The following is a 25,289-nucleotide window of genomic DNA, read 5'->3' on the forward strand; positions in this document are numbered from 1 at the left end:
GCTGGTTCCATAGTAGAGAGGACTAATAGCTGAAGGCTCTGCCTCTGAAAACTCAAATCCATCATAGGGTTGTTTCAGGAAGGCCCAAATCAAATATGTGGATCCATCCACAAAAAAAGGCTTTCTATTAGAAATGAGAAAATGATGGCAGAAATAAAACCCCTTAGCTCACTCTGTGCAGAAGCAGTGAGTATAAACACATGTACTTTGTGAAGCTGTGAGAAGAAGATCGATCAGTTTTTGTTGTAATTAGCTGGGAAGGTTTATTAAACAGCCCCATTGCTGTTGGATGCTGATGTTTGTAGCCCTGCGTGCTGCATTATGCAGAGATGTTTTTACACTTGCTGATTTAAAGGATGATGAAACAGAAACACCCGTTGTGGGGGAAAAAATGTAACACTTGGCTTGTCTCATATATATATTTGCAATTACTCTCGAGTTTTTGGATATAACATAAATTTCAATGTAATATTACTGTACTATTACTGTTACTGTTGATGCAAGAGAATTAGTTTGCTGTTATGTGGACAACACTGTAATTAAGTAGTAGTAACTTCCCATTTCAAAACCATTACCCGCTTGTTTTAACCTTATTACACCACCATTACTGCATTATTACTGAGCTTGAACAGAAACTGCTACCAAAAAACAAAATCTTTTAAACTTCATAAAATCATCACACCAGAGTAATTATCAGAGATCTTTGAAATCTGATAAGGGAATTGTATGCATTGTTTTAAGAAAATCAGAAAGTTTAACAACCATTTGACCTGAATGAGTCAGAGTGGCAGCATCTACCTACTCGGTTGTGTTTACTCCTCCAGAAAAAGCTCTGTCTAAACAGGAAAAGCTTCCTGGTGCTGAGGATATAAATGGAACTATCACCTTGGCTCCTGCAACTAACATCTTTCTCAGCTTCTTATGGATGATGACGTGGATTTCATAAAATAGTTATTTTGTAAATTATGAGTCTTTTTTTTTCTCTCTATCCTTTGTTGTGAGGGAACTGCGGTCAACGGGTGTATCACAGATTGTTAAAACTGCACTGCTGGCATGGTTGTATTTAATTTTATGTCTTAAAAATGCTTACAAAGTTGTCTAACATGTATCTAACTAATCTACGAGTTGGACTAAACCTGGTTTAATCCCTCAAATCAATCTAGTTTCCAGGAGCTACAACTCTACTGCCATCTGCTGGTCAGCAGTGTAACACTGCAACCCACACAGCAGCTGCTCTATTAAGTTTTCATCTCTTTCAGTGTGCTCTTATCTTTGCAAATAAACAAATAACATTTTTTTCTATAAAGACAAGTCAAAATACCTGCTGTGACACAAACAGTGGGGAAAAGAAATGCAGACACACGGTAGTGTTAAAATGGACCACTTTACTCTTGCACAAGACATCCATAGAGCGCATTTTCAATATAAAAATAAAATCGCCTGCTTTGGAGCACATTTAAAACGCAACTGTGCCTCTTGTTAAGAACCCAAACCAATGCACACAATTTAGAGATGGATCTCAAGTGTTCATTCCTTCAGCAGAACACACATTCATTAAGCTTAACTTTTGGTTCATGTGTTAGTTTCCTTTAGCAGAAAACACGACAAACGCTGGTCACAGTAAAACATGAAAGTGGCAGCGCAGAAGTTGGTGGATACAATGAGACAGGAAAAAAAAAGTCCATGACAGGCAGGAACCATGCATAGCCGTGTGTGTGTGGGGGAAAAAGAATCCTGCAGAAACCTGTTAAACCAGCCAAAGAAAAGGACTACAAACCGAGCAGTGCTGTGAGAAATAAAGAGGGGCTGGTTAAGGAAGTGCTTCTGTCTGAAGCACACGGGAACACTCCAACACTTCCTTCCATCCAAAATTAGCTTCTTTTAAATATTTTATGAATACTCTCGCACATAAATAGCATCATTATTGCTTATTAGAAAAAAAAACAAAAAAACAAGACTCAAGTAACACTCACACACAGGCCTGCATTTAAATCTACAGAGTGGCACGTGAGCGGCCTTAGCAAAGCAAACGCGATGGCAAAAAGATGCTAGCAACTCAACTCACTTTGAAAATAAGCGCTTCAAAGCTTTGTCATTGTTAAAATGACTCTAAGTAAGAAAAGTAACTCCTCAGAAACAGAGGAGGTGGTCAAATTATTACAAGGGAACTAATTCATTAAATTAAACATACTTGGGAGACAACGGGTTCAAATATAACACAGTCAAATTACTCGTGTAGTGAATATTTACAGTTTAAGATGATCAGTACTGATCAGCTTCATTCCTTTGAAATCTGTCACTTATTAATCTGCGCCGTTCGTCTGGGATGTCCGACTGTGATCAGCGGCGACTTCGCTGCCAGGCTCGTCTATGTCCTGATCCTGTAAAGGAAAAAGCAGTAAAGTGAATATGAGCTCATTTCCTCCATCGAGGTAAACAAACCCTTGTGTTGTCCTTGGGTCATTTGTCCTCTAAAGAAATGTGTTTTTTATTCATCAAATGGTCTGAAAATAACAGAAGTTATTCATTACTATGCTATGCATGATTGGAATAAATTTTAAGTAATTTGATTTATTTATGGGGTTTTTAATCGGATTTTATAACACCTGTGGTCCTCGTGGACAAAAATGACCTCAAAGTACAAAGTGTTGCAAGGGGCCATATTTTCACACCATACTGCTTTCAAACATCTTGGATCACTGATGTGTGGGGTCAAGCACTGGTCATAACAACCACAACAACGACAGCAGGCAGCACAATTAGGAGACAAGTGCTCTATATTCAATTAAATTGTATTTATACAGCGGAAAATCACAACAACAGTCGCATCAAGGTGCTTCATATTGTAAGGTAGACCCTACAATAATACATACACAAAGTATGCTCACTTTTTTTTTTTAACCATGTTGTGCAAAGCAATGACCAGTAGAACAAAGCATATATTGTCCTCTAGTATAATGAGGAGGAAGAATCAATGTTCAGGAAGATCCAGGGTTAGAAGATAAAGAAAATATTGTCAATATTTAGATCACGTGCCACCCTTTCTCTGAAAAAGCACATCAGCCACCTGCAGAAGTGGAAGAAGGCTATGAAGTGAAGAAAAGTGATGAAGAATCTGAACTATGTTCAAGTAGGTTCTCAGGCATCCAGGACATGGTAGTCTGAGGAGCTTGGAAAGAAAGTGACTGGGCTTCTTGAAGTTTCAGAATGTGAAACTGAAATAGAAGATGTGTCAGAGGACTGCACATCTTCCATTTCAATTATGATGAAGACAAAGAATCAAGCAAGAAAGAGGAATCAGCTGAGACAGAGGAATATTTACAGTAATGTGAGGAAACACTGATCTGGTCTTCTATCCTTCCCAGTGACAGACGATGCCTGACTCTCTCATGTGCCTCAGAGAAAGACAATCTATCACGGTCCAAGCACATGTGCCAGGTCCCATACTCCTTCAGTTGCTTTTCTACTCGAGCACTGAAAGCATTATACACAGTGTATTCTGCTTGTATTCTGCTTTTTAACGTTCACATGCCAATGGATGCATCAGAGACCAAGTTGGAGTTCAGTAACTTGTCCAAGGACACCTTGGTAAGAACTCCAGACTAGAGCACACAGAGACTGAACCAACAACCATCCAATTAGCAGATGACCTGCTCTACAGCCAACTCAATGACGAACAAGGAGGAACAACGAGAGAGGAAGAAAAATGGACCGAATGCAGCTGTAGGCATATGTGGGTGTGTTGATTCTTACTGCCGTGCATCCAGTAGAGTCGCTACGGCCAGTTTATGACATCCTGAGTCTGGTAGAGAAGTTTTAAAAGTGACACAAGATTAATCCATAGAAGCACAAAAGTGATATCATTTCATGATAAAGACACAATAGATGATCGTCGTTCATGACACAAACGTGCTCCCATTTGAGGTGTATGGAACAAGTGGGTGTTTCTCCTGCTGTGATGTAAGGTCCTGGTACTGATATGACTGTATGAGCAGCAAGTCCCCTTCAGAGGACTCTGTCCATTCCAACAGAACATCCCAAGTAAACCAGGGAACTATGAGATAAAAACATGGGCAGTATGTGATGCAGGTCCAGCTGTACATGGAACATGCTAGTGTGCGATGGCAAACCGTCTGTCCTGCAGTCAGGGCACACAAGTTGTCCCTAACATTGCAGAAGGTTTCCAAAAGAAAACAATCACCTGTAACAGCTTGTTTACTGTATATGACCCTTGGCCTGCAACTGCAGAAAAGAAAGCTGTCCATGATGGGACCAGTGCAGAGGAATAAACCTGAGCTTCCTCCTGCTCTTGTGTCAAATATGGACACGCCTTTGTTCTCATGAAAGTTTGCCTTCACTCAGACCCATGCGCTAGTGTTCCTACCATGCCAAAATATAGAAAACTGTCAGGCAATGAGTTGGAATAAAGTTGAATAAAACCTTGAAACACAGAGATGGATGATATTTTATACTTGTTGCTTTATAAACAGTCAAAGCAAACGGGGTCATTTTTGAGCCCAGAGGACAACAGATGTGATTATTTGCTGCCAGTAAAAAACTTGTAGTTTAAAAACAGCTTTCTAAATTAACTTTGACATAAACCCGTCTGTGATAATCTGTTAAAACAACCAACTCTGGTTGTGAAACGATAATCACGATAACTGATCATTTAATTAATTTTTTTTACCCGAAAACAAAGAAACATTTCGTATAAATGAGGTTTTATCAGACATAAATTTGAAATGGAATAAAGAAATAGTGTCAAAATGTTTGAATTAAGTTTTAAATAAAAGGGGGGAAAAATCCACTTCATGTTAATTAAGTATCAATCAAACCAGATGGGGCCATTTTTGACCCCTGAGGACCACAGGTGTGACTACGTGCTGCCATTTAAAAATTTTAAGTGGTTAAAAAAAAAAAAAAACTTTCTTACTAAAGTTCAACATACAGCACTCTGTAGTTAGTCAGATAGTCAAAATTATCTAAACGTTTAAATAGTTTATTGTCTTGTTTTATTTTCGCTCAAAAACAGAGTGTACTTTATCTAACAAGGTCTGGTGGCCCTAAAATGTAGGGTCAATTTTGTGTTAGTGTTGGTCTTAAGTAAAACTAAGATGCAACACTGAAAAGATTGACAATTTATACTTTAAAAAAAAAAAACACTCAAATGAAGTGGGGACATTTTTGACCCCTGAGGACCACAGGTGTATGGAAATCAGGAGGACATTATGATTAAACATGCTGCACCTTCTTCAGCACTTCCAGCACTCCTTTCACAGTGGACATCAGTGAGTTTGCTGATTTGCTCAGGAGCTCGCGGTAGACTTTCTTCTCTTCCTCCACGGTCTTCAGAGTCTGCTCGGTTTGGCTCAGAGTGCTTTTCACCTCCTCCAGCTCCCTCGACAAAGATTTGTTGGCTTGATCCAGCTGAGCTTTAACCTTTGCGTCTTCGTCTGCGATAAAGAATCAACACCAAGTCAGGATCACAGAGACAGCAGGTCAGTGGGCAAACGCTGGTCACAGTAAAACATGAAATCGGAACTGGAAACAGCAGCGTATCCCACTGAAGTCTGTAAAAACTAGCCACTTTATTAGGTACACCTGTCCAACTGCTCATTAACACAAATATCTAATCAGCCAGTTACATGTTAGCAACAAGGTCAAGATGACCTGCAGAAGTATTTCAGAAAGTGCTGATCTACTGGGATTGTCACACACCAAAACAACTCCTTACAGCCAACGAATGTAACCTAACATTAGCAAGGTGTACCTAATAAAACGTCCAATCATCGTAACTATACACTACATTTAACTGCCTCTCAAGTTAGTCCACCATCTTGGTGACAAAGGTCTGTGCTGTCAGTTTGTGATTAACAAACGATTGTTATACAATATGTGCACAGCTGGTCAGTAACCTCTCATTAATGTTTTATGAATGCCTGTGTTTTAGTATTTCTTCCATGTCAGTGTAATCATAAGCAACCAATGTGGCGGTATCCTCGCAACAGCAAAGAAACAGCTCAGTCGTGGACATTGTGGACTGGCAGTAAACATCAGCGTCTATAAATGCCAACATTAAACATTCACAAACATGTGGTAAGGGCAAAATATGGGGTAAGGGCAGTAGGAAGACTCCTCTCCTGTAGATTAATAATATGTTACATATGCTCTAACTTGTTTACACTCCTGCACGTATACTGTAGCGAAGCCATGTAAATCTGTCTGTTCTCTGCTAGGAAAATAAGGTTCAGTCCTACACTGCCTGCCTTTTCTTTGAAGACTGTGTTTGTGTTTATGTTACAGTCAAACTTTTAACTAATTTCCAGTTTCCAGTTTGAATTTACAATAAACTCAGTTTTGCAGACTCCTCTTTGCCATCCAACATACAATGTCCCAGTTCACGTTTCACCAGACATCACAGAAGGATGGTCCGGAGAATGAAGTGAGACTGAGCTTCTCTGTAGCAATGCTCAAATTGAGCCAGATCATTGTCCCGAGGGACTACTGACACAGAGTGTAGCTTGCAGTTTAGGACATATAATGCAATCCAAAACGTACCCATTTTAGCATCCTGCAACATAAGCTTCTGCTCTATTTCCTCTCTCGCCTTCTCACTCTTCTCTAGCTTCTGCATCATGCTGCCGATGTCAACCATAGCTCCGTTATACACGATCAGGTTACCAGACTCGCTGGCCTCTGACTGAGCACGAGTTTTAGAAGCAGGAAGCAGTCCTCGGTTACCTTAAGAAAGGAAATGTGATACAAAATAAAGTCATTTGGCATCTGTCGCTCTATCCTGCTTAAAATAAATTTATGGAAAATTAAAGGACACACTAATAGAAATATCTTCAGGCTTACCTGTGAGATTTTCAATCTGGGCTTCATTGAAAGAAGGAATGGGTTCATCTTTTCCCCTGTCTGTCAGTTTTCGGTAGTAACACGATTCTCTGACAACAGGTTTGTTCAAAAGCTTCTTTATCTGAAAACAGAAATCAACAAGACAGATTTACTGAGCTGTAAGGCTGACGGTACGTGTCTTAAAGCAAAGTGAAAAAGAAGGTCTGACAGGGTAAGAATCACAGAACCAGAAAGACCATGTGCTTGTGTTTTCACCTGAGCACGAGAGAGATGCAGTCCCAGTGTGTACAAGATCTCCTCCAGGTCTCTCTCGAGTAAATAGCCACAGTGGCTCTGATCGAAGTAGACAAACGCCATCAGCAGCTCCCTGTTGTGCGTGATCATCTGTTTCCTTTCCTAGTGTAACGACAACCACGCTCATTAAAAAACAACTTTCTGAACAACATCTACACCTCACCAACGTGTCTATAACAACATAGAGCCAACCTTATCTTTGGAGGACCTCTCTTTCGATGATTTTCGGTCATCTTTGCGGTCTTTTCTGTCTCTGTCAGTGGAGTCGTCATCATCTTTGTCTAATAAACAATCAGAAATATTTTTTCTTAAAACCATTTTGTGTCTTTGTGAAAAGAAAATATCCCAAGTAGTACACAGTTCCAAATCATTCATTTAATCAAGAAGAGTATAGTACCATCATCCTCATCATCATCTTCAGCCTCCATGGGATCATATTCTTCAGCATTGGCTGTGCTGCCATCATCTTCATTCTCCTCTTCATCTCGAGACTCTTCCTTTTTCACTGTCTTTTCTTCAGACTAATTTAAAAAAATGACAATGACATAAAAACTCACATTTATCAGACAAACAGTAAAAACCTGAAAAGCTGCAGAAACCTTTTTCTTCTCTTCCTCATCTTCTTTGGTCTTCTTTGCTGTCGGTTCTTCGTTCTCTTCTTCTTTCTCCTTCTTCATTTCACGCTTTTCAGCCTCTTTCTTTTCAGCCTCTTTTTTGGCTTTCTTCTCCTTCTTCTCATCCTTGGTAGGAAGCGCAGCGAGGGCTTTATATATGCGGTAACCAAAATCTCTCTGCAGCATCTCATTAAAAAGCTCAGCAAACAGAGAAACCTGTACAGAAAGAAGACAGTATATTAAAAAAACCTGTAAAGAAAGCAAACACACACACACACACATCACATGTGTGTGTTTGCAGGTCTTTGTAACAAACCCCAGAGCATTAATTCTCACTTCAAATGAGTGCTCCTTGTTGTCTTCTAGTCTGTAGTCCAGTAACACACTCAGGGACATGACACTGCAGTCAAATTTGCCGTTCTTGGCTGCCCAGTTTGGGTGTACAAGGATGGTAGGCTCATCAGGAAGGATGTAGCGCCTTTCTCTCCGCTGGCGCTCAAGCTCCTCCTGCCTCTTCTTTTCCTCCTCCTGACAGACAAAAGTATCCATCAGGTGGAATTTAAAATTAACCTTAATTACTGAAAAGATTTTGTTATATATAAAAGGCTTAAAAAAAAATTTATCTGTACCTCTCTGTCATCCTCAGTGCGTGCTGGTTCCTCTTCCTCCACATCCTTGGTCTCTACTTTCTCGGGCTCCTTGGACTCCTCTACCTGCTCCTCCACCTTTAGCTGTTTGGTGAGGCGAGCAATCAGCTGTGACTTTAACCCCTTAGAGCTTAGAGAGCGACAATCGAGCTCCCTGCGCAGGTCATTTACCTACAAGTGGAGAAAACAGACATGAAAAAGCAAGTTGAACATTTCTCGTCCTGGTCCCTACTCATACCTGCACCAGCTTTACGCACCTTCATTGATTTCGGGTCAAGTTTAGCCCAGTGAGTGGGAGTACTAACGTCCTTCGAATCATCGTCATCCTTCTCCTCTTCCTCCTTGACAGAAAATCATTAAGATAGAGACAGGCAGAGGGAGAGAAAGAGGTGGGATAACAAACAGTCAGCATAGCACTCATGGTCCTAGTGAGCTTTAAAGTTGATCCGTGCAAGAAGCAAGGCCTCATTTGTCTTTCATTCTCTTGTCCTAGTGAGCTCTCGACTGTGTTTAAGTCCACTGCTACTGAAGCGTACACAGGGAAGCTCTCTAGCTCTTATAAAAAAATAAATAAAATTAAATAAATAATAATAAAAAAACAACAGAAATGCTCCCCCCCAGCTGCCAATCAATCAATCTGTGGAACACAAAAAAGGTAAAAATCAATGAGAGGTGTGTCCAAAAGGTGTGTAGGTACATCAGGTGAATGAAGCTGGCCTCCAAACGGAGTGAGGATAGGCTGGCCCTACCATGCTCTATGACTGGGGTATTGCCATTTATGGGTTTTATACACCTACGTCAGATAGGAGCCATGTGTCCTTCTGTCCAACCAACTGCCCTGGAAAAACCAAATTCTACATATAGTCCAAATGAAAGTGTAGAATCCAACAACAAGAACAGACAAGAAGCAGGACTTAGGGGAGGTTCTCTTTTCGAAGTCAGACGATATCAAATTGATGTGAAAAATCATATAGAAATACACATTTCTCTACAACAAACACATTATGTGAGCGCAACTGACTCCACAGATTCCAGTACGTTTGTAAATGATGGGTCCCAGTGTTAACAATTGATCACTGGTTCAAATTTAAACTCATTCTCAATCAATCTGCAAGCAGATGCCTTTTTATAATAATGCAAAACAAATGCCAACATTAACATAAAATACTGAACAAGATTAGCACCCAATTTTGTGGTGTTTAAGCAACTGGAAGCTGTTTTACCATTTGCGACCGGGGCCTACACAACACAACCTAGTCTCACTGCTTCCACTGTGTGTGTCTGCTGGATGTGAGGGAAGGTGGGAGTGCTGATGGAGGAATGGAGGAGTTGGAGCAGAGGAAAAGGGGACAGGTGGAGGAATAAACAGAAGAAACCTAGGTGAGGTTTGGTGGAGCCGTAATATGCCTGGGTTCGTATCTGTGTGCGTGCAAGGTGAGGTGTGCTTTGTATTTTGTGTGTGTGTGTGTGTCTGGGGTTTTTTGTTTTTTGTTTGTTTTTTTGTAAGTCCTGTGCCTTCCTGTGAGAAGCGGAAATGAGAAGAGAGGGATTAGCGGTTCAGTGCCTGTTCTCCATCTGCCTCCTTTCGCTCGGCCGACAGCTTCTCAGCCAGCTGCTCCCGGAGTCGCCGTGACAGCACCTCCCACTCTGAGCGGGTAGGAAGACAATGCCAAACATCCGGAAGAAACAAAACCACTGTCTCCACATGAGCAGGGACTGTCCGCCCCTTGTGTGTCTCCTCTGGCCGATGATAGCGAATCTCTGCAAAACGATACCTGTCGCAAAGGAAGAAGGTGCATTGGAAAGAAACATTCTGGTCAGGGCACAGTATAAAAGGCAAGCCTTGCTATTGGGCGAGCCTTCTACAGCTATTCCCTCCCATCAGGTCACTCAATGATCGTACAGGTCATTACAGTGACCCTTCTCCCACACAACACACAGCATAGACAAATGGACCCAGTCTGCAGCTCTCCGACTGTTGGCACAGGTTATGGCAGCCATTTTGAAAAAGTTGACAGACAATCACAGGAAAATAAAAAATTTAAAAAAATTAATAATCACACCCCCAAAATTCATCCCCATTATAGCTTCAGCCAATTATGGATGAGTACTCTGCATTTGCCCTAGGATGCACTTGACGTACTACATTAGGGTTGTGTGAAGAGAGACAGAATCAACAGGACAGTGAAAGCCAGTTAAATATGTAAGATATTTAACAGAGAGAATAGAAAAAGAAAAGAAAAGAAAAACAAAAAGTAATGGCAGTGTCTTCTGGTCCAGGCTACTGCTTCCAGCCACCAAGTCCATGCGTTTGGTTTTTCATCACAATGAAATGTGTGTATATGAATAAGAGTGTGTGACAGAAAGAGAGAGCCAAGACTACAACACACAAAAGGCCAAAAAAAACGACATTACACAACACAAAAAATTATAATAGTAAATAATAGATTGCAAATTAACAGCACAATAATCATTAATATAACAAAAATGAAAACAAAACAGAACACCACACTCTACATGTCCAGGAAAGATTTAGTATCGAGGTAGCATAAAGATGCAGTACATTACAGATAATTTAGGATTTTAGTTACAACGTTAAGAATTATAACACAACCAGTGAGAACAATAAATACTGATGAGAGTAGCGGAGCTTACCACTGAGTGCACAGACTAAGGTCTATGCCTGTGAGGGCCTTGCAACAGCGTATCGCTGTCTTAATAAGGACTGATGGATCCTTTTCTGGGTCCGCTCCATCCAGAGATGGAGACCAGTGACCACCAATGGCCATGGCCTCATCTTTACCTCTCATGCCCACCAAAAACTGAAGGAGAAAAAGACAGGTGCAAGGAGAGCCACAGAGTACAGGTTAGATGGAAATGGGGAATGGGAATATGGGAAACAAAGGTGCGGAGAGTGGAAAGAGCAAAGAGAATAGAGACAAAAACAGAAAAGCGTCAGCAGTATGTCCAAATAATCACACGTCTAATAAATTTGTGCAATATTCTCATTTTCTGACCTTTCCTCTTGCAGACACAGAGGATGCTTCAAACATAACACAGAAATGTAAATGCCAGAATGAATTCCCCCTGCAGGTCGCCCCCTCTCTCTCTCTCACACACACACACACACACACACACACACACACACACACACACACACACACACACACACACACACACACACACACACACACACACACACACACACACACACACACACACACACACACACACACACACACACCTCTGCAAATCTCCAGACATAAGATGCAACTCCCGTTTTACAGCATCATGGCCTGAAGTTGTCATTCATACAGTGAGCGATATTCAGGTTAGCACTGGTCTATTAATCTTTCAATATTACTGGCCCACAATAGCAACTATGTTATCAGATGCAAACCCAACAAGCTGTCAGTGTAACTGTTCTCCAGAGATGGCGGCTAATGTGCGTGACTGTAGTTCCACAAGCTTTGTAGGAATTCTGATGCTGATGATCCGCCCTCCAAAAAATGTAGCTAATTTTCCCACTGAAGCAGCCTGTTGGTTCTTGGTGGCACACTGAAAAGCCATCAAGGCAGACTTGGAGCAAGAAAAGAAACTTACTGTCAACTCTATTTGTCACTGTAAAGTGAGCTCTGACAATAAAAATCTATCTCTGATCTCACTGTTGTTTGTACTATACAGCATTAGAAATAGCTTTCAGGGAAAGGTGAAACAAATAATACACCACAGGTAAATTAACACAAGGGAGCTGACATCAGTTTATAGCTTTCCACACTGAGTATTCAGCAATGGAATAGGATTACTACATCATCGTCAGCTCCTGTGCATTCTAAAGGGTTTGACATACCTTAATCAGTCTAGCAGGATGCTGGAAGGAGTCTCTGACTTCCTGTGGGTCCTCTGCCAGAGCACAGGACTTATGATAGAGCTCCTCTATACTGGGGTTAGCCAGCAGCATCACCTGAAAAATGGAAGAGGCCACATTAAAGTTATAATCCTTTCTATACTATTTAAGTCAAATGCCATGTTTTACACAATTTATGGTCTGCATTCCCTTTGTATAAAATGTCAGAGTTCAGTCAGTAATTATGCCTCTTCATCACTGCTTTGTCTCACTAATGCGTTCCTATGAAAATACACGTCTTCATTCGGAGGCTCTTATGATGGCAGCTGTTACTATTCACACTCTTTACACTGTGTCAGAGGTGTACAAAGATACTACAAATACCAACATAACATTTCCTACTATAGAGGGTTAACAGTCACAGTCAAGGATTAGTTGAAAAGCTGTGGGTGATGGCTTGCACACCTCTAGCTGCCATTTAGCATTACCAGCTTTAACAGAATGAATGGTATATGAAGCCTTTTTGGCTGTAGGGTATGTACCTCTGTAAGCACCTAAAGATGACATATGCACAGCTCAAACATGACAACTATATACAAGCCTATCATTTTCTGATTTACTTTCACTTTAATGCTGCAGTGCTATGATATACACACTGCAGTTAAAGCTGATTACTGTTAAGTTTATTATTTGAAAAGTTTTTTTACATTACTTATATTGTTGCAACTTATTTAGCACTGGCAGTCGTACCTTAGCACTGTAGGTATGGTTGGCGTCAGGAGGGTCCAGCACAGCCGTGTTCTTGACTAGAGGATCCACCTCTTTGTGCAAAATGTGGAAGTTACAAGCATTACTAAAGTGGAAGGGTCGCGTAAAAGGGAAGGCATCCACCCAGGTGAAGACAGCATCAAAGAAGTCACTGGGAATGTAGAGGCTCTGGTAGCGCCTCCTCAGCTCCATCATGTCACAGCTGGAGCTGCAGAACACAAGGAGGCTTTCAGATTTCAAACTGGGGCGCCACATCCTGCTGTACAGTATTATGCTAACATGTGGCATATCTAGGATGATGTGTTTTTAACAAAGGAAACAATATACATACCCATCTAAGCTGAACTTGGAAAACTGGACAGTGTAGCGAGGTACAACTCTGCGAGGCCGTCTTGGGGAGCGGTCACGTCGCGGTGAACGGTCTCTGGAACGTTTGCGTGTGGGTGACCGTTCTCTCGATCGCCTGCGCTCACGGTCTCTGTCTCTGTTAAAGAATCAATTTTTTAAAAACTTAATGACTTATTACTTCTAATGAACAGGAGGATGAAATGGATGTGGAATAGGTGTATGATGTAGTAATTATATGGTCTGCCATCTCACCTGCGTTCTTCTTTAGTCCTGAGGATGAGCTCAGGGCCTCGATCGCTGCGAGTGGGGAAACGAGGCGGAGGCTCAATTCTTCGGACAGGCTGCGGCTGTGCCATCATTCTCACTGGGGGCTGGAGGAGACCCCCGGGAAACACTTCTGGCAATGACAAGAATGCAAACCACTTCCTTACTACACATACTATTCTGTGTTCAAAGGTGGTACCAAAACAGCAGCACAAATAACACTCATCATTACTAGTTGTTCAGACTGCTTTACAAGGAAACGCTAGATAAATGCCACTGACAAGTACTGTACCTTTGGGCGGAGGCTGTGGCAGCAGAGGCTGAGGAGGGTTTTGGAGAAGAGGGGCAAGAGAAGCAGCAGACAGCTGTGCCTGCAGAAGAGACGGAGGGGGAGCCTGGGCTGGAACACTGAATGTGGTCGGGGGAGGTAGTGACTGCAGCATGGTGGGGGCTGCCTTCATCATGCTCGAAGCTTGAGGCTGGTTCTACATAAAAAGTAACAAAGAAAAAGGAGGTTAAAAAAAATCTTTAAATGCAGACATGAAACGATCAATAACATGCCAGCTGTGCAACAAATAAAATCTTGGTCAGCACCTGCTTAGAAGAAGGTCTGAATATGTTTAAATCAAAGACTTGTAGAAATCTCAACAGGGGTTTCCTTAAAGGTTGTCCTAATCAAAGGAAAGCTGACGTGCAGCTTTGATCTCAAAGTTATTTCAGTTAACCTGCTAAAAGTAATACAGCAGGTTCTGACTTGTTTAAAGGAAAAACCTTTTGATAAGAAATATATGAGGCCCTGTTTACTGTCAGTTTAAGAGACATCTCTGATGTACAGCTTTATACTGTCAGAAAATCATGATGCTTTCTCACGTTAAAAGACAATGATTAGTATAATAATATTTGTCATCAAGAAGCGTATTTGTAAAGACATTTAATATACTTAGTGAGCAGCCAGGTTTGGCATTTTGCTCACCACTTTCAAAGTAAAAAAACAAAAAAAACAAAAATGAAAAAACAAGCCGAGAGAAAGAACACAAAAAGTCTGTGATTCACATCTAAGGGGTTACATTTTGTCTGTTGTCCGCAGTGGTGTGCATGTCCGAGTAGCGCAGCTGCATCCCTGGCTCATTGTAAAGGCTGCCGAGCTGTGGGGAAGCTTGAGGTAAAGGCTGAGGCTGCTGCTGATGCTAGGAGGGATGGAAAACACAACAGTTAAAAAAAAAAAGAAAGCAGGACTAAGATTTTTTTTTGAAAAGGAAAAATAAAATAAATAAACACTCATAGCAAGACTAGAAAGTCTGAGCACATTTGTTGTAATTGGAAGTAACCCCACCAGTTTCAGATGATGAGAACGTGTTTGCTGTGCATTAAGCGCTAAATTGCATTTAAACACTTTGCAACAGTGGGAGTTTATTCAAACATGAAAAACTGATATGATTTTTATTACAGTAAATAAGGACTTAAACACTAAAACCAGTAAAAGGTTTGTGTGCTTAACTTTATAATGAACTCCATGAAAACACTGGTGCTGATATAATTGTGATTATAATATGAAAAAAAGTAAAGTTCCTAATTCTCAGAATAAGGGACTGTATAAATACCTCTACATTTGAAATACAATGCGTTTGTGAAACTCCTTAAATTAAAGCTGAAAGTATGCATTTCAATACAATACAAAGCCACAAACTGTAATGCTGTGCTCCAAAATGCAACGTTTGAACATTCTCACCGACTGATTTGCTAGTTGAGGTAAAGTCTGGATGCGCTGGGCGTTCCACTTGAACGGCATATTCGGGTTGTACACAGCTTCCACTAGGACCCTGTCACCCACCTGGGGAGTCTTCCCCTTCACAGCACTATGAAATACAAATATATACAAAAACACATAAGAAAATCTGTTTGTAATGCTGTATCATTTTCAGATTCACAGAAGCAAACTTGTAGCTCTTTAAGTTATGGATGATAAATAAGGTCCTATGCAGGCTAACAATGGTGCAAGAAAAGGGATTGTATGTGCAATTTATACACTAAAAAACCTCTAGTGAAAGTGTTAATTTTATTAAACCACCAAGTAACAGAATCTGAGCGATGTTAGGACCACCCTTTTTCACCTTAACTGAAAGAAGACATCTTCATCTACAAAGCCAAACGTGTCATGCAGCTTATTGACGACACCAGTGAAGACTCGCTGCTTCTGAGGCTGCGTCTGCTGTTGGTGGCTTGAACGTGGTGTGGGATAAGACACAGTAATTTGGGCTGTCTGCTGTGGGTTAGACAGGCTCAGGCTCGTGGGCAGGGCGACAGGGGGCTGAGGGTCAGGAAAAGAAAGAAGAATCAAAACACTAAAATTACATTTTAGTGGTACATCTAAAATATACCAAGGGAGATCGCTTGATAGCTAACTTTTCTATTTCTATATGCATTAAACACAAAGCTTCAAGAAAAAGAACCTTAAAAATAATAATAAATAATAAGGAAATATGCTTTGATATGGTCATCTGGAAAAAAATTCAACCTAAATGATAGTTTGATTATTCAAATGCTCTGTGCAAACGTCCACAAAAAAACTGTAGTACTTGAAAAAGTGTGACAGTATGAGAGCAGACAGGGTGTAGCTGCTGCACCTCGTCTGGAGCAGCTGCCCTTGTCTGTGTCCACAACAGAGCATAATTGCCAGCTAACATGTAAACAGATAGGGCAGATAGACACCGAGATCTGTCCTATGTAGCAGCTTGAGTTTGTTTGAATATGTTTTTGTAAACACATTACCTGAGAAATGAGTGCCTGCTGAGGCTGTGGAAGCTGAATTAAGAAGAGAAAAAAAAAGTGAACTTTTTGTTGAAATGAAACAACAGATTTACACCCAAAGCAAAGACACATCTTGTGCTGTCATAATGCTCCCAACAGCTGTTTGCTCACTAACAGATTCTTACAACATAAATAATACGATCCATCTAGCGAAAGATGTAAACATGCTGTGCAGTCGTATCAAATTACAATTACCTTATTTACATATTTACATTACATTGTCTTGGGGAAAAAAATCGAAAAGTGGCTAAAAAAAATAGCAGAAATGGATTTTATGTTAATTTTAAAGATTTCAAAGTGATCTTACAAAACTTTAAGATTTAGCAAACTTATGGTCAGTTTCCAAACGACCGTTCAGTCTACTGTAACACATCATACGGTGATGCTATATAAAACAATCAGAGAAATCTAAATTTAAAGCACAATGTCAATAAGATTCTAAACTGAAAAGGATATTTTCCAATGTAAGGAAATAAGGTGTGACACAAATAAAAGTAAAGGCCGGCAAGATACCTGATGAGGTACATTGTACAGCTGCTGCTGGGGGGGTTGTTGGGGAGGTTGCTGCTGTTGTTGCTGCTGTTGTTGCTGCTGCTGTTGTTGTTGTTGATACTGCTGAAGCGCTGTATTGATTTGAGACTATGGACATTTAAAAAAAACAAAAGGGGGGCAGTAGCAAAGAGCGTCAAATGTGACCAGGGAAAAGACACACACGTCTTACTGTGCTTAGCATTACTCTTTTGTGACTGACCTGCTGTAATGCTGCTGCAGCGGCTGCTGCAGCTTGCTGTTGCAAAGCAGCAGTTTGCTGAGAAAGCTGATAGTTTGCAGCAGACTGGTTGCTGAGAGAGGCTGCAGCCAAGGCTGACTGCTGAGAGTAAACAGCAGGAGATGCTCCCAGAAGAGACGGCTGCTGCACTCCAAGAGCTGTGGGGGTGTGGGGTATAATGTGAAACGTGAGTGTAATTGCACCGCCGGGTAAAGTGCTAATGACATTTGATCTGATTTTGCTATACTCACAGTGCAGGCTGTTGAGGTCCAGAGACTGTCCTGTGTGGCCTGACTGGGACACTGCTGTGGCAGCAAACTGAGTCGCCCACGGCGGATTTTTCTGTCCCCCGAACTGGGCCATGACTCATTCAGATTAAGGGCAGCCTTTCTTCTCCAGGCCAATGCTATCACTATAAACATAAACCAAAAATCAGGAGTATTAGTAGCAATTTGATCACACGGTCATGACTCTAGAGGCAGAACTTGAACTTGCTTGAATGCCAGCAGCTACTCTTTAAGTGCCTATTGGAGTACCAGCTTGTGTTTTTGTGTGACACACTGCATGTGCAAGAGTAGATGTTACTTGTGGTGGATGTATAACAGTCAAAAGCCAGTCTGGCCTGGCTTTAACTTATGTCACCATTTACTTTGCAAAGCATGTTACACATAACAAGGGCAAGGCAAGGGTGCACAGAACAACAAATGAAGACTAAAACCACGTCCGGTGAAGCATTTTAACTCTGATAGGCCAATTTTTCCCTTCTATAAAAAAAAACAACTGACTTCTGTCTACAGAAAAGACATTTATCAGAACCTTACTCACAGCTCATGGTGATGATGTTGACGCTGAGTGCACTTGCCAAAATAATCTTCACATATGTAGTATACTATTTCTATGATAGTAAGGCAACACGAGGGAATCCAAAAAGAAAACTATACTAATTATTTAATGAGGTGGGAAAGAGTGTTCTCATAGTTATCTCCAGGACTCTTCAGATTAGCATATGCTGACACAGCAACCAAAACGGGCTCAAAGGCTGTCCAGCTAACGTTAGCTACTCACTGAGAGTATGCTAACGTGAGCAGCTAGGCTACTTAACGTTTCCGTTTGTCTAGTGAGCTAATGTTGTTATTGTTGAAGGTAACAACAAGCTGACTCGAGCTTTTGTAGCTACGTTAATTTTGCTTAGGCAGCACCTTTCAAAAGTCCCCAGTTTAACTGCAAATATATTAAAATGCAGCATGGCTACTGTACGACAGATACGATAGCAACACATATAGAGCTAACACGTAGCATTTTCGCATCGTTAGCTTTGTTGCCAGATTAGCCTCGTGCTAGATTTGTTGTCGAAAGCGAGGCCCGAATTAAGCTCGCAGGCTCTTGCAGTGAATAACCAGTCTTTTAAAAGCATAATAATACACAGCATAATGACGGCAGGCTCTCTCTTGCATGCAATTTAAGAGTGCACGTTACATTTACATTAAATATTTATAATTATTTAGGTAATAAAGATTTTCATTAAAACACTGTCAACAGTGCTTACCGTTGTCTCCCTGCACCGGTCTATTACGGATAGAGAACGCGCATGCGCAGAATGGAAACTCCATCCGCGCTCCACAGCCAGCAGACGGTAGACATAGTAGTTCAAATATTTACTTGTAATCGTGTGCATATGGTGGTGATAATTCCAGCACTTCCTTACTTCATGTAGGAATATAAAGAAGAACAATAGTCTGTTACCACTGATCGTAAAGGTTTGGACATGCTTAGGTCAAAATTAAAATGTAACATCTGAGCTAATTAAGATAATCCAGCTATTAGGCTACATAATTTTTTTTGTTTTGTTTTGTTTTACAGCCGGTAAAAATGTAGACGTTGTTAAACACAGCAAAAAATATAACGAACTGCTTAACAGGTATCATTATATATTATATTTCACACCATCACACCAACCCTTGCTCTTTTCCTCTAGCCACCCAGCTCCATTTTCACTATTCCTCCTCTGTGAATGTCCAAATCATGTCAGCCTTACTTCTCTACGTTTTTCTCCAAACAGCTGTCTCTGAAACTCTACTCATGTGGTCAATTCCAATGAAAATCTCGGCATCTTCAGGTCTAGCACCTCTAGCTCCATCTCCTACCGCTCTGCTACCATTTTCAAACAAGCTGCATGTCTGACTTAAACAGTATGAAGCTACTTTCATACTGTCTCAAATGTAATGGTGATTTCAAGCATCCATCATTCTGTGTCAAGTTGAGCTACACTCCAGAGGGTCCCTATTCAGTCATAATTCAAGATATTTACCCTGGAAAATGTGAAGGACTTAATCTGTTTTCCTCCCCCATGTTGCATTAAAAATTTTTCTTTGATGCATGTGTGGACAATGTTATACAAAAGCTTCCTTTCCTGAGTAGCTTTTTTTTCTAGGACATAACACCAGCGAATTAAAGGTCACAATAAACATCAGATTTCAAATAGTGAACTTTAATGTAATGAAGTTATTACATTAGACCACATAAATTCAGGATACATATAAACTGTTATCCTACCTCAGTTCAATTAATAATTGTAGCCTCAGTATCTTGCATTTCATTTACAGATTACCGTACTGGTAGATTCTTTGTCATTCGGTATGTGGTGGTGGTGGATCATTTTCTCAAAAGGTCCCTCTAAACAGTCTTAACCGATGCCACGCACGTTCAAATATCTCCAACTTTCAAAATATACAGTATTTATAATAAATAAAAACACACCACTTACAGTGTTCTGCTTATACAGAAAAACATGACTGAACCTTCTGTAAACAGACATGCAGTTAATGACCTCTACCTGGCAACTGGGTGAATACAGTATGTACAGAACTCTTAACAGTATACAGTATAGTAGGTAATTTTCTGTTCCTCAGTATTGTGATTTAGAACAGTAATATGTGGAAATACTACAGTGCTGTGTATATAACAAAGTCTATGAGTGGGTCGGCCGGGGAACTTTCTCATCTTGCAATTTGCGCTCCACTTCTGAGAAAACCTTTGCACTGATTTTATCCACTTCATCTTCCACCTGGAAAAAAGGGAGAATGTACAAATTACTTTTATATAAAAGTGATATTTTTATTTTCTTCTTTTAAAACCAAGCTAACCGAGCTTGCAACTGAGCTTTGGAAAACCCATCAGCTGTAAAATGAATGCTTCCTGCTTCTTGCCACCTTGTATGGCAAGAATAGCTCTGAAGGTGTAGTGCAAATGTGTGTATGTAAAAGTAACATCCACATGGACCCAGGGTTTCCCTAAAATATTTCCTAATCACAATTCCTCCACTAGCTTGCCTTCTTCATATTGATATAGTGCATCCTGGTGGTATCAAGCCTGACTTAAAGGAAAACATAATTCATCAAACCACGCCATGATCCTCTCTTGGTTCCATGATTGATTTCTGATCTTCACGTGTCCTCTGTAGGCAAATGCAAGTCTGTGGATACTGTACACAGCCCACATGCAACAAGCTGCATTACCCCCTTCTTTAATACCCAGCATTAACATTTCAGTATTTATGCGCCAGTAGCTTTCAATGGGGAACAAAAAAATTAACGTTTAAAATAATGAAACCAGCAAAGGCTAAAATATTTTTCTACTTTTGAAAGAAAAATTGGATAGGAGTAATAAACAAAACAGCTCATTTGTAAAGGGACGCACTAACAATCATTTTGAACAAATGAATAATACAAAACCACTCTAGAAGAGTCCAAGACTAAAAATATGAAGCAGAAATGATCTTAATAAGTCCACTTTAAAGTGACTGCAGAATTTTCTGTATGTGATGACTTATTTATCCAAACAAGAGTTTCTCAAACTTGATATCAGAAGAGTTTACACAAAAACTTATCCCAGAACGGCTCTATAGATTATCACCTGTTCCACTTTGTCCACTTCAGGGATGTAAAACTGCATCATGTTCTGGATCCCATTTTTCAGTGTGACAGTAGAACTGGGACAACCTGTGCAGGAACCAACCAGCTTCAGCTTGACTACTCCGTTCTCAAAACCCTTAAAGATGACATCACCTCCATCCTCCTGCACTGTAGGTCTTGTGATTAAGAGCGACCGTATCAATTGGTACAGAACAGGACAGAGAAACAGTGAGATTAAGACCGTTATCTCAGCACAACTATCTCTTAGAACACTAACAACATCTTTTTTTGTGAACGTGAGTGAAGCAATAAGGTATTATGTTACCGTGCCATAAATACTTTCTGAAGCGCAACTGTGGTTTACTTAAGCAGCTCTCAACAGTACTGAGAAATCGCTACCTGATTCTGGTGTCCAGAAGCTCCTTTATCATACAAACAATATCATCATCATCTTCAGAATGACCTACAGTAAAGAGAAATGTAAAACATGAAAATATTTACACAATTTCAAGTCAAAAAGTTGCATGTTTTCACACTGTACACTCACTGCTTTCATGGTGCACTGCTCCCGTTGTTATCGGCTCACCACTCTCAAAGAACTTAGCAATGGCCTCCAGAGCATGACGCTTAATGTCCGTCCACTCAACATCCTCGTCCGTCTGATAGGAAAACAAACATCTCATGTATTATATGATTAGACTATAACTACAAAGACAAACTGTATTAATGTAGGACATTAAATACTTACTTTAGTGACAGTAATGAAGTCGGGGCCAAAGAACACACTCTGTACTCCTTCAATTTCAAAGAGGTCTCTGAGAGAAACACATTATCATGTTCAGTAAGAAATAAAAAAAACATATCATGAAACAATGAAGTCCTTTTGGTCTGTTTTGTGATTACAAATCAGACTCAGGATACTAAAAGTATCAGCAAAGAAAAAAAAACATCCTGACAATGTGCAAAGGAACCCGATGTGTCTCTCCTCAGGAATCCACTGAGGACCAAAATGTTATTTTCAGGGTGTACATCTGTCACATCAGCTATACGTATTATTCAGCCAAGCAACCCCATCATGATCAGAACTGAAGACACCTCTATTTGTTTATAGAGAATGGTAAAAAAGAAAGAGAAAGAAAATAGCCAGTGAGTGACAAACTGCTTAAAGCTCACAGGAAGGCTACACAGGCTCAAACCTGCCCCCCAGGAAACTGAGGCTACGATTTGCATGAGCTCAGCAAAACTGGACAATAGTAAATAGTAATAAAATTGATCTGTTGAGTCTTGATTTCTGTGACATTCAGATGGTAGGGTCATTAACTAGTATAAACAACATGAAACCATGGATCCATCCTGCCTTATATTAATGGTTCAGGTTGTTCGAGGTATAATTTTGTGGGGGATATTCTCTTGAAACACTCCTGAGTTCCAACTGGGAATAATTTAAATACCACAGCTCATCTGAGTCTTGTGCTAAGCATGTCCATCCCTTTATGACTACAGGGATGATTCAAGGAAGCCAACAAGGTCTAACCTAGTATTAGCACAGTGTACCTTATGAAGTGAGCATACAGTATATTCTTCTTGTTTTAGTGCTAGCCCTGTTACACGTGCCTCCCAAGGCTTCAAATGTGTTTGAAGTGCAACACTAAGTCTGACACACAACCTGGCTAAAGAAGAACATCCAGTCGAGCTTGGAGAAGGAAAGTCAAGCGTTCCACTTCCTAGGACAGGTTTACCGGGAAGAAACTTCAGGCTTCTGGGGTTCGGTGTATCTTGAGTCTGGATGGACAGGTGTCTTACTGTAAGACATTACATAACCATCAGCTCAGGCATAACATAATGCAGTGAACGTATATAAGGTTTTCAAACTTCTAAAAGAGTTTCTCACTTGGGAATTGTGTGGCTCCTACGAGGTGAGGCTGGACTCTTCTGAAGCTCTGAGTCGTGGACAGTGAGTGGTATGAACATCTGGTCGGCTGTGGAAACCTTGAAGCACAAAGAACACATTACACCTTATATCCCCTCAACTCATTCATTTATTGAGGCAGGATATAAACGGGTGGCGTTGTTATGCATGGAATAACCTTCTCACTAACAATGAAGTTTTACTATGCTAACTAGCTAGCGGCCGTGTGCCAGCTACCACGTGATTTTCACAGTGAAAACGACTAAACTAACTAACACTAGACTAAACTACTTTCTTCCACAGCTCCAACCACACCTAGGCGGATGAGTTAGCCTGGAGACAAAGCTTTGTCCCATTTGTTTTGCTTGCTAGCTATGTAGCTGGCTAAAAGCTAATTTCTGTCTCAAATGCAGAGACGCGGCGCAATACTGGTTTATGCTTTACACAGACTCATCATATAGGTATTACAGTACGGTGGATCAACGCTGGTGATAGTTCAAACCTAAAGTGAGCCGTATTTCTTGTCCGTAAAAGCTGCTGAAGACCCCATCTCATGCGCGCCGCCATTTTGTTTGTTTAGAAAATGAGGACCCCACTAGTGATGGGATTTCCGGCTCTTATTAGAGATCCGGCTCTTTCGGTTCGACTCACTAAAAAGAGCCGGCTCTTTCGACTCCGAACCGAGTCTTCAGGTTGTTTTGTTGCTTTAATTAATTTATTATTAACAATAATATAAAATTATGCACAAAAGGAATTACTAACATAAAAACAAGTGGTTTTATTTATATATGTTTATATATAAATATATGCGGTGGCCCCTAGAGACAAAACACGTACAAACTCCAAAACACATTTCTAGCATGAACTGAACTTCCAAAGCAGAGCTACTAGATCACTTAAATTACACAATTGAAAGCATGTGTGTATTGTTTGTGTATTTATACACAGGCACTCATATATATATTCAAATAATTTAAAAAAAAGTTCATTTACCTGTTATTACCACACACCAAATCCGGTCGTTGGTACTTGCTGGCTTGTGTAGCCACAAGATAACAAAGGCTCAACACTGCGCCCAGCATCCTGGAGCACTTCTGTTGTCTTTTGTACGTGTTTTGAGTTTTTATATGCTTCTGAGTTTTTATGTGCTTCGGAGTTTGTACGTGTTTTTACATGTTTTGGAGTTTTTACGTGTTTTGGAGTTTGTACGTGTTTTTACGTGTTTTGGAGTTTGTACATGCTTCAGAGTTCGTACGTGATTTGAAGTTTGTATGTGCTTTGTCTCTAGGGGCCACCGTAAATATACTTTTATTTATTCACTCCACATAAAATGTAATAAATAAATCATATAATACAAAAATCAGCTATTCACATTTCAAGTTTTAACTATTTAAATTTTCAGCTTTTTCCTTTCACAAATTTAAAGTGAAAAGAACACAAAACACTGCAAACCACAACACAATTAAATATAAATTATAATATGAAAACTAAAAGAACATGCATATTCTCTGTCATATGGACCTGCATGAATAAACTTTCTCAATCCTTTATCATCTGCAACTGAAAATAGTTGTGGATGATTACTATACCTTTCTAATGTTGTTGTCCCTGCCTCTCTTTCTCTCTCTCTGGCTCTGTTCCTGTGCTACTGAGTGTAACTACCGCCCCTCCCCCCTCTGCCCAGCGTAAAGCACAAGGCCCGCGTGCAGAGTGAAGCGGAAAAAAAGTGCGAGAGAGAGGCTGAGAGAAAGAAAAAAAAAAAACCCACGTGACGGCTCGCGATAAGGAGCCGGCTCGCGTCGTTCACGTCAAAGAGCCGGCTCGCGTCGTTCACGTCAAAGAGTCGGCTCTAAGAGCCATTTCGTTCGCGAACGACCCATCACTAGACCCCACGCGGCAGACAGCCAGACAGCACGTTGAGCTGCCACGTCTTTTTTGGCACCTCCACAATAAGTATAACGCCCTAGAACTTCTCTTTCGGCCTCCCCAAACCCCGATCCTCTCCTGAAAGAGTATTGCGTTACCTCACCGTGTAACAGAGTTGAAACAACGTTACTAAGAACAAAGAATGCGCCATAAATTAAAAGAAAACTTTTCTCCGAAGAGACGAGTGATCATTTCTCCTTTGAGGATTTACATTATTCCGAAATATAAAAGAAATATCTGACACTGATTTATCATTTGCCCTGTGATCAAGTGTTGTGGATTTATTAGATCATCCATGTGTAATGCTTCAGGGAGGCTAACCAATG

The 25,289-nt window shown here is 40.5% G+C and overlaps 2 protein-coding genes and 1 non-coding gene across 3 annotated transcripts; all 3 read right to left on the bottom strand.

The window, feature by feature from the left end:
* Positions 1-1,365: 1,365 nt before the first annotated feature.
* On the bottom strand, positions 1,366-18,897 carry ccar1 (cell division cycle and apoptosis regulator 1). The gene is made up of 26 exons (XM_086259489.1): positions 18,764-18,897; positions 17,469-17,629; positions 17,200-17,375; positions 16,962-17,087; positions 16,410-16,442; positions 15,752-15,948; positions 15,370-15,496; positions 14,708-14,827; positions 13,933-14,125; positions 13,629-13,773; positions 13,360-13,512; positions 13,011-13,236; positions 12,264-12,377; positions 11,069-11,235; positions 9,978-10,188; positions 8,671-8,754; positions 8,396-8,584; positions 8,103-8,294; positions 7,752-7,982; positions 7,550-7,673; positions 7,345-7,433; positions 7,114-7,254; positions 6,859-6,979; positions 6,559-6,741; positions 5,248-5,453; positions 1,366-2,381 (listed from the first exon to the last, which is right to left on the bottom strand). Exons 2-26 carry the CDS (start codon positions 17,578-17,580, stop codon positions 2,304-2,306), a joined length of 3,738 nt encoding a protein of 1,245 aa, XP_086115615.1. The 5' UTR covers positions 17,581-17,629; positions 18,764-18,897; the 3' UTR covers positions 1,366-2,303.
* Positions 12,167-12,231, bottom strand: LOC147316195 (small nucleolar RNA SNORD98). The gene has a single exon (XR_015124517.1). It is a non-coding gene; the product is annotated as a small nucleolar RNA SNORD98 (small nucleolar RNA).
* Positions 18,898-19,696: 799 nt separating the features above from the next.
* LOC147316196 (NFU1 iron-sulfur cluster scaffold homolog, mitochondrial) lies at positions 19,697-23,668 on the bottom strand. Its single transcript, XM_086259491.1, has 8 exons — positions 23,540-23,668; positions 23,020-23,117; positions 22,795-22,930; positions 21,877-21,943; positions 21,676-21,787; positions 21,528-21,591; positions 21,130-21,304; positions 19,697-20,281 (listed from the first exon to the last, which is right to left on the bottom strand). The coding sequence occupies exons 1-8, from the start codon at positions 23,602-23,604 to the stop codon at positions 20,186-20,188; spliced, it is 813 nt and encodes a 270-aa protein (XP_086115617.1). The 5' UTR covers positions 23,605-23,668; the 3' UTR covers positions 19,697-20,185.
* Positions 23,669-25,289: the final 1,621 nt, after the last annotated feature.

Source organism: Aulonocara sp. 'chitande type north' Nkhata Bay, linkage group LG13, assembly GCF_057382095.1.
Source record: "Aulonocara sp. 'chitande type north' Nkhata Bay isolate Kocher_YH1m ecotype deep benthic linkage group LG13, A_spYH_male_GT1.1, whole genome shotgun sequence".
Taxonomy (NCBI): Eukaryota; Metazoa; Chordata; class Actinopteri; order Cichliformes; family Cichlidae; genus Aulonocara; species Aulonocara sp. 'chitande type north' Nkhata Bay.

What these genes read in the sequence shown, in the direction of transcription:
- ccar1 (XM_086259489.1), bottom strand. Translation starts at nt 17,580, where the DNA reads ATGGCCCAGTTCGGGGGACAGAAAAATCCGCCGTGGGCGACTCAGTTT. An exon ending in AGATGATGATGAGGATGATG is followed by an intron (nt 7,434 to 7,549) that starts GTACTATACTCT and finishes ATTGTTTATTAG; the next exon opens with ACAAAGATGATGACGACTCC. An exon ending in CCAGATTGAAAATCTCACAG is followed by an intron (nt 6,742 to 6,858) that starts GTAAGCCTGAAG and finishes TCCTTTCTTAAG; the next exon opens with GTAACCGAGGACTGCTTCCT.
- LOC147316196 (XM_086259491.1), bottom strand. Translation starts at nt 23,604, where the DNA reads ATGGCGGCGCGCATGAGATGGGGTCTTCAGCAGCTTTTACGGACAAGA. An exon ending in AGGAGCCACACAATTCCCAA is followed by an intron (nt 22,931 to 23,019) that starts GTGAGAAACTCT and finishes AATGTCTTACAG; the next exon opens with TAAGACACCTGTCCATCCAG. An exon ending in AAGTGGACAAAGTGGAACAG is followed by an intron (nt 20,282 to 21,129) that starts GTGATAATCTAT and finishes CCTTTTTTCCAG; the next exon opens with GTGGAAGATGAAGTGGATAA.